The 9,353-nt window shown below is 34.6% G+C and overlaps 3 protein-coding genes across 3 annotated transcripts; all 3 read right to left on the reverse strand.

The window, feature by feature from the left end:
• Positions 1-841: 841 nt before the first annotated feature.
• LOC145793178 (replication protein A 70 kDa DNA-binding subunit B-like) lies at positions 842-2,568 on the reverse strand. Its single transcript, XM_082875929.1, has 5 exons — positions 2,397-2,568; positions 1,670-1,818; positions 1,309-1,582; positions 1,102-1,192; positions 842-995 (listed from the first exon to the last, which is right to left on the reverse strand). The coding sequence occupies exons 1-5, from the start codon at positions 2,566-2,568 to the stop codon at positions 842-844; spliced, it is 840 nt and encodes a 279-aa protein (XP_082732055.1).
• Positions 2,569-2,775: 207 nt separating this feature from the next.
• Positions 2,776-3,897, reverse strand: LOC114286753 (uncharacterized). Its single transcript, XM_028229978.2, has one exon. It carries the CDS (start codon positions 3,895-3,897, stop codon positions 2,776-2,778), a length of 1,122 nt encoding a protein of 373 aa, XP_028085779.2.
• A 5-nt stretch (positions 3,898-3,902) lies between these two features.
• On the reverse strand, positions 3,903-8,955 carry LOC114286752 (uncharacterized). The gene is made up of 3 exons (XM_082875930.1): positions 8,130-8,955; positions 4,048-5,120; positions 3,903-3,962 (listed from the first exon to the last, which is right to left on the reverse strand). The coding sequence occupies exons 1-3, from the start codon at positions 8,953-8,955 to the stop codon at positions 3,903-3,905; spliced, it is 1,959 nt and encodes a 652-aa protein (XP_082732056.1).
• Positions 8,956-9,353: the final 398 nt, after the last annotated feature.

Raw genomic sequence — 9,353 nt, forward strand, 5'->3', positions numbered from 1 at the left:
TTCGACTTATGTGTAAAGTTATATATTGCAATGAAATTGTTGTCATTTTGAATTAATTTATTACAATTGATTTCTGTAGCAGTGAAATTGTTACCATTTTAAATTGATTTATTTTCATTAATTTTTGTAAAGTATGTGATACCAACATTATTTACACCGTGCCTTCAGGCACGGGCATGCACTAGTATATATATATAGCTGATCTCTTTGTGTTTCTTTGGAGACTTTTTTTAGATGTTTTTGAATAATTTCCCATAAACCCAAATCACTTTACCAATCATTTCTTTATTATTATCATCTATTTTTCTCAGATGATCAAAACTCATTTATTTTTGTCACTACTAGTAGACGACGCCGACAACAACAACAACAACAATACTGCTGCGGCGGCGGCGAAGGTGGTGGTCGGAGGCGGAAGTGTGGCGGCTTCGGAGGAGAAAGAGAACAATTATTAATTGGGATGATAACAATTCTTACCTTTGGCATGGGTGCAAAATCACGTATTCGAATTCTTTTGGCATTTAATATTATCAATGACTATAAAATTGAGAATCCATTTTTTCGATTCCAAGATACCAACTTTTGTGATATAGGATTCATAGCAAGCCTAGATAAACATGTCAATATATATATATATATATATATATAATTGTGAGAATTATATTGTCATAAATAATTAATTAATATTATACAATCATAACATACGACACTCAAATATGATTTGTATAACAGAATGAATGATTGATATATAACTTGCTGTATTTGCATGTAGCGAGACATGGACCTAGAAGTTGAGAAAAGATAATTTATTAATATCAATATTTGTATATGCATGTAGATATTATAAAAGTGAATAAAAAGTAATCCTACCATGATAATCTTTAACTGTTAATCCAGTGGCAAACAAAATATTATCATTCTCTAGAGCATGATATAGTTGCATGCCATCAGTTGTTGCAAACACATCCCATAGAGTTAGTCTTACCAATGTGAAACTGTTTTTACAATTAAAAAAAAAAGAGTTGAGATTAGAAAAAATAATATAATTCGTAGAGTATTTCAAATTTGGTAAAGACACAGAAATATGTTATAGTATCATACCTTGTATCAAGTAGTAGAATCTCTCTCTTGTAATTATCACGATTTGCAATACCTTGACATTCAGTTACACTAACAACCAAGCCAATCACATCTGCATATTTTAGCATTTGCATGTTTATTGTTTTGATAGTCACAAATTTTTTGTATTGGTAATAAACTATGTAAGTATATAATCTAGATAAGTATCATTTAGTAAAAGTAACGTACCTATTAATTGAACATCTTGATGAAGAAATTGCCCAATGTCTAATAATTTTTTAAGGAAATACCACTGAAATGGTACATTATTATCATGATCAAGTATGTCCACAATTGTTGTATCATTAGTAAAAGACATCTTATAATAATATGGCACCAACTTGAATTTCTCATCAGCCAATGTAATATGAACTCCTCTAAAACAATATATTTTTCCCTCAATTAAATGTTCTTTGAAGTAATCATATTCCTCAGAGCATGCAGTTCCTTCCATGGCATCACCCTTTCAAAAAAGCTAATAAGTACACACTTTTAACATAATATAAAACAAAATATTTAACAATTATCTCATGATAAGAGTTGTAAATACCTGTCCATCAACAAAAATCATTCTGAATGTCATATTTCCCCCAGGACGATTAGTCACAGATAACAACCTGACTAACTTTGCTTTAACGCTCCAATTACTTGCATATGGATGTAAATCAGCAAAATAGGGATATCTGATAATTCTATCACCTATTGACAATGTAGATGCATATGAGCAAAATATGAATTTATAATTTTTATACAATGTATCTATAGATCTTAAGAAATTTGAAAATGAAAATATTAAGAATTTTTAATAAAAAAATAAAAATTGTTAAGTTTACATTATGATAAAATAGAAAAAATAAGTAATGAATTATTATACAAAAAATATTATACAAACATATTTTGTAAGGGTAAGTTTTTTAATTATTTTTATTAAATGAAAATGAAAAAAAAAAAAAGATTAGATCATCCAATTTTTTGTATACTAAATGTAATAATTTGGATAAGATTTAGAATTTAGAGTAGTAAGTATTGTATAATTAAAGAATAAAAAAAACATAGTCATTCAAATTTTGAAAAGACATTTTATTTCAATCTTCAAATGCCATCAAGGACATCATGATATACAACATTTTTTGTGTAATATGATGGTTGGTCAACCTTATTGACAATCAATATCTTCAAGCCTGATGGTGTGGTAACACGCGATAAGGCAACATATAACTGACCATGGGAGAATACTGGATTAGGAAGGTATACACCAACTTTTTTTAAAGTCTGACCTTGACTTTTGTTTATGGTCATTGCAAATGCTAATTTTATGAGAAATTGTCTTCTTTTAATCGGGACAGGTGAATGTGTGGTAGATGGTGATAAAATGATACGTGGAATGAAGACTCCTTCCGCAAGATTCGAACCCGTAATCACTCGTGCCTCAATCACTATATCTCCCATTCTCTCAACAATAAAACGGGTGCCATTACATAGACCTTGAGATTGATTGAGATTTCTCAGTAGCACTATAGGTGCTCCCTTTTTGAGTTCAAAGCAATGACTTGGAATTCCTGGAAAATTTAATGAGTGCAATAACTCTGGTGGATGCATGCCTTCGTCAATGTTCTCACCCTCAGCTGGACATATCGTATCTGCACTTAGGTATTTTCAAGATTCTCCAGGCAACATTGATAGCATTATGACATTTAATTCATCAACATCAGCATTTTTTGGTGCTAAGATGCCACATTCTTTCAAGTAAGAACTGTCACTGTATCTAGTACTTAATTCTGGATAGATTGCATGGATCAAATCATGTAGAGCATGTGATCCATTTCTAATCAAGAACTGTTCTGGAATTTCAATCCAATTAGTCTCCCCACCTTCAATGAAAGAAATTCTAGGTATTTTTCCATCACCAATCATCAATATCCAGTTAGCAAAATCCCTTAGTTGTTGACGCATTTGAATAGAAGTATCATGGGCCATAATACGCATATTGGTCCTCAAATGCAACACACGACAATGATTCCAAATAGTCGATTCCTTCAATGATGCTGCAATTGTGGCTTCCCACCTACCTTTTGGTACTACAGGTAAAATTTGTCTGAAGTCACCACCAAGTATGAATAGTTTTCCACCAATTACACAATCAGTTAAACAAAATTCTGTACCCTTTAGTATATCTCTGAAAGTAGGATTAACTGCCTCAAATCCATAACGATGGTGCATTGGAGCTTCATCCCATATGATCAATGATGCCTCCTGAATTAATTTTGCCAGTTCAGTCTGTTGATTAATACTACAACTTGAGAATTCATCCAAATTAATTGGAATTTTAAAGTGTGAATGCACAGTTCTACCTCCTGGTAACAGTAAAGCCGCAATTGCAGATGATGCAACCGAAAGGACAATTTTTTCTTCTGACCTAAACTTTGCTATCAATGTTTTCCACAGATATGTTTTTCCTGTTCCCCCACTTCCATAAAGGAAAAACAAACCCCCTTTTTTACAATTGTATGTATTCATTATGGTGTCATAAACTTCCAATTGCTCACTATTTAAACCAGAATGTAATTCATTGAATAATTGTTTTTCCGAAACACTATCGTACTCCATCTCTTCTCTGATGAGCCTATTTGTCACAAATTGAGCACCTTGCGAAGATGGCAATGGCATGGGAGGGAAATCTTTGAGAGATCTTCCATTTCTATTTAATATATGCTCAATTTCAAGAAGTCCTAAATTTTTTAAGTCTTCATCGTCAAGATATAGATCACTATCTCTCATATCTCTTATGATTCTATATTGTATATCATCAGTGAAACTTTTCCAATGACGTTCCCATAATTTGACTGGATTGGTTATATCAGAAAACATGATCATTGTGCAATACATATGCCGAAGTTTTGTTGCTGATGCCCAATTTGATGCTTCTACCAATGCCTCGTGCCATTCATTATCATCATCGAGTAGACCAAGGGCAATACATGCAGATTTAAATGTTATATGCACGACCCCATTTACAATTCTGATATGCTCAAAACTTTCTGCACCACGAACCTTATTCAATAACATTCTCAAATAATATCTCTCACCCGATGTTGGATGTGCATATGGCAATCTACCAATACATTTATGTGATTTTCGAACATCCCATTCTTTTTTATCTCTTTTCCATACCCATTTTGTTGGAAATTCAACATAAGTCAACTCCTTTGCAGATTGGTGGGTTCTATTTGCTTCAAACCATTTGGTCAACATTGTGTCATGAACACGTTGTTGGTCAATAACTTCGTATAGATGATCATTGTCATTAAATATAACAAACTGTTGACCTGGAAGATGATATTGTAAGCGCTCAACAGAAGGAGTTTGTTTCTGAATTTCAAACTCAAATATCCTCCAACACGCTTCAATCGCAAACACGTATCGAGCATCCAAATACTGTTTAATCTCATCAACTTGTTTGTAATGTTGTTGCCCATTATTGTTTGGATAAATAACATTATCCTCAATCACAGTTGTCGTACGATCAGGCCCTTTGTTGACATATTTGTACAAATATTTCATCAACTTCGGGTGCGCACATCGTTCAATATTAATGTGGCAATCATATCGCACCAAAAGATCACGATTATATGGAATGACCCATCTGTTATCAACTATAAATCCATTTATGTTTATTGTGTTGCCCTCATCACATCTGTGCCTGTATGATACAAATCCATTATCATCAATTGTTGTTTCATTACAAAATTTCTTCGGATAATGTTTTGTACACTTTCCATCTACCATGCATGGAGCATTGGGATTAGCAGCACCACAAGGTCCATGTATCATGCATCTGACGACAGTCTCATATGCCAATGGGTCTGTATTTTTGTCAAGCAATTCAACACATATAAACTCATCAATTTGTTCAGGTGTGATTGGCTTATTCTTCGATGCCAGTGTGATTGTAATGTGAGAATGCGGCAATCCCCGTTTTTGAAACTCGATGACGTAAATAACTGTTCATAAAAATAATTATTGATACATTAGACATTTAAGAGTATTTGTTATATCATAAATGCACAGGTGTTAGAATAATAATACCTGAAAGTACTTGTAATAACCCTCACCACTGTTTACTGATAACAACACTGATTACTGCTAAACTGAGACTGATCATGATAATTGACTGAATTGACTGAAATCCTGAACTGATTGATTGTCTGCATCTGTTTAAGTGCATTTCTATCTGTTCGACTGTCAAATTATCTGTTTATGTTTTATGTTTTAAACTGCAAATTGAAGGCCTTATCGGCGGCCGAACCAGAAATTGATTAGCGTTATGTGCTAATTAGAATTTATGGGATTTTATGGTATATTTACTCGAAATGTGATTCGGTATGATTAAATTAGATTAAATAGCATTGAAGCACAAAAGTCCAAGTATTTACCATAATGCCATGTTAGTGGACCACTTAGGCAACACATATTGAAGCCTTATTACATTCAAACAAAACATTTGTTCAGTCATTCTTGAGCCCTCAACCAACTAAGAGAGAGAGAGAGAGAGAGAATTGAGTTGTTCTTGAGAGTTTTAGCTTGGAATTTGAAGAATCATAGAAAAGATTGCCTACTTGAGCTTCTAGTCTTATAATTGGAGACTTAAGGTAGAGTTTATACCTTCTTGTTCATGAATTCAAGTCATTTTGTTGCATGGCATGGAAGTCTAGAGATTAAAGACATGAATTAGCTTCATATGTTGAATTAAGAGCTTAATCCAAGCATGCATGTTGCCATTCTTGAGTTTTGAAGTTAATGTTCATGAAATTCCACATGCATGTTCATATTTTTGCAATGGACTATGAATTCATCTTGTTTTTGAGGAAACTGGCTCATTAAAGCATGTAATTGAAGCTTTGATCTTGGTTAAATACTTGCATATCACATTAAAGCTATGTTCTTGAAATTTGGTTCAAAATTGTGTTTCATTGAACTACCCTTGGGCTTTGATTTCTCAAATCGATCTTTGAAACATGTAATATTATGGATTTTGAAGTGTTTTCCAGAAAATTAGCCTAAGAGGATCAAATTTGATGATTTAAAGTTGAGTTTTGAGCTTGAGGTTCAAATCTGGAAATTCCAGACTTTGGACTCACGCTCGAGCGGGGTGACTGGCGCTCGAGCGTAAAATTCGTGCTCCCAGCACTTTGGTCTTGTTTTACAGTCCGCTTGAGCGGGGTATTGGACGCTCGAGCGAGGAGTTGTGTCACACGCTCGAGCGGGTATCGAGCGCCCAATCGAGCGTGATTTTCATACATCCAGTACTTTTGGCATGTTTTACAGTCCGCTCGAGCGGGATAACTCGCACTCGAGCGGAATATTTTGTTTGCCTATCCGCTCGAGCGGGTAAACCCACGCTCGAGCGGGACCCCTGTTTTCTAAAAATTTGTTAAGTGTTTTAAAAGTGCATCTTTGCATCCTCATTTCATCCTAGGCATTCTTAGGCCTAGTTTAAGGCATCTTAATGAGGATATCGATGTAGAACCACACCGAGTCAAGATAGGGATTAAGTTATTATTTCCCAACTGTGTAGCTTAGTGTGTGTTCACTCTGTAACTGTGTAGGGTTGGCATCCGAGGACGCGTACTAGCTTATCTGTAGCCCAGAACTCTGTGAGTAACAATGTTGTAAAGATATGTTCAATAATGATTATCTTCTGAACAATTGAACTGTACTGTTTTCTGAAATGATACTGTTACTGAATGAATGATGTCCTATTTGTGAGCTGTATTCGTGGCATCCATAGCAACCTACTATTATTGTTGTTGTACTGTACTGCTATTGTCACAAAGATCTCTGTCGGTTCCCATGTTGGAACCACTACTGTTTACTGATATAATGGCCATCAACTGACTGTTCAGTCTGATAAGACCTACTGTACTGTTTTGCTATTGGATGTACCACATATGACTATTATAGTTTTTGAATGACTGTTATGGCTTGAAATGTGAGCCACAAACTGAATGACTGATATACTGTTTAAATGACCGTTTTCAATATTGAAAGGACATTCATTCTTAACCTCTTTTCGCATATGTTATTCACTGGGTTTTAGCTCACTGCTCATATATATATGTAGGTGTACAGGCACCGGACTATTGCTAGAAGCGTCAGGGTAAACTCCAGTTTTGTCAAGCCAACCAGCGTGCCTCACTGAGAGGTTCCAAGTCCTTCAAGCTAGGGCTTTTGGGGTGTTTTAGTTTTCCTCATTTTCGTTTATGTTCTGTATAGACTGAATGATGTTGTACTATACTGTTCTATTAGGGATTAAGTCCTTGTCCTGAACGATTGTATATATTGTACATACTGTTTTGGTACTGATTGTACATGTGTAATGAAAAGTCTTTTTGCATACAGACAGTCACAGTTCACTGGACATATTTTAATTACTGTATTGGCTTCTGCCAGCCCCTGTACTCTGAATTACTATTTTACTGTTAAGCAGGCCTTCGGTAATCTCGGATTACTGGCCGGTTACGGTGCTAAACCCATAGGGGCGGGTTTGGGTCGTGACAGTACTTCTTCAAATATTTTATTTTCCTTCAAGTCGGTTAGTAGTTGTTTAAACTTAATCCGAAAAACTCTAGCAACGATATCAGGTCTATCTTCTGCACGTTGATTCGGTAGTCTTGGAAGATCAACTTTTATTTCTGGCCATATAGGATTGCATATGAACGTGATAAACAAATCAGGTGCTCCAATAGTTCATCAAATTGCCATAGCATCTTGATAACGTTGGATCATACTACGTAGCCCCCCAGAGAATGACGAAGGCAACACAAATCTTCTCCCTACTGCTGACTCATCTACATCTCCAGCAACTACAGCATCTTCTATTCCTTGATATAGGTCTGCGTGCAACTCAGCTTGATGGGTCTTGATGTAATTCAATCTAGTTTGCTCAATAGCAGCATAACAGTCAACGACAAATTATTGAAACAAACGCCCTCCTCTTAAAAGTGTTTTACCTTCAAATTCTCTATGTTGGAGTCTAAATGCATAAAATTCTCTAATTGACACATTGTTTCGAGATCTGCTTGAGAATGTATTAGAAGAGATGCCGCACCTCCATCCATTTGTACCATATGGAAACAGTAATGGGTACTGTAATGGTACATATGATGAATGTATTTCACTGATTCTTTTTAATATACCATCATTTTTCTGAACAATGATATCACGATGTGTTTCAGTTCCAGCATCATCACCAATGATTATCGCCGCAACTTCATTTGCAGTTGGCCTGATATATTGTCGTTCACCTCTGGAGTTTAAAATGCGCACATGTAGATTCAATACATTACAATCCCGCAACAAATCTCCAGTACTTCGAAATATTTTCACATAAGGATTAACTGCATTTAACATTTCTTGTAAACCTTTCAATATTGACAAATTAATGCCCGAAATATTTGTACTGGTTTGGCCTATCACATCAAGACGATTTTGCAATTCATGCTCTGTGTCATATATATATAGTTGGGCAAACTTAGGTTTTTCACCAAGAGTTGGTAACAGTGACCCCATTCTATGATAATTTTCACCGCTAATCCGAAATGCATATGGACCTCTTCCATCTGAAACTGAATGATCTACTTTTCCACCCATTGATGTGAAAGACAACATTGAATTATACATTCTAATTTTTTCTAGAAAACTTGCATTCCTCAATTGTGCATCTAAGAAGTCAGGAGCGTGTGGCAATAAAGGTAAAAGGATCTCCCCAGCTTGACAACATAATCTGAATTTGGGATTGGTTTTAGAACTATCCTTTGTTCTCTCATCTAACCGCATGATGGCGTCACATCGTGGACATGTGAATGTTCTGTCACTAAATTTCCATCTACTCATTATGCGTCATTTTCTGCAACGTGCAACGATTGCAACATCTGTATGATGCATATCGTAAATAATTAGTATTATATGTAGGAAAAATTTACAATGTGCACCCTTTTAAATGATACACATTGTAAAAAAGTTATGATTTTTTACTAATGAACGTTATGATTGTTTGTAATATGTGTTATGGCATTTTGTAATAAAGTTATAAATAGCGAATTTATGATGTGCACCTTAAAATTAGGAATAATATGACATTTTGTGATTTTTGTTATGACACTTTGAGATTTTGTTATGACATTTTTTAGTGCAATAAAGTTATGATTTTGGTAGTGAAAAAGTTATGACATTTT

Source organism: Camellia sinensis, chromosome 6 (assembly GCF_055761805.1).
Source record: "Camellia sinensis isolate YWXY chromosome 6, ASM5576180v1, whole genome shotgun sequence".
NCBI classification, from domain to species: domain Eukaryota; kingdom Viridiplantae; phylum Streptophyta; class Magnoliopsida; order Ericales; family Theaceae; genus Camellia; species Camellia sinensis.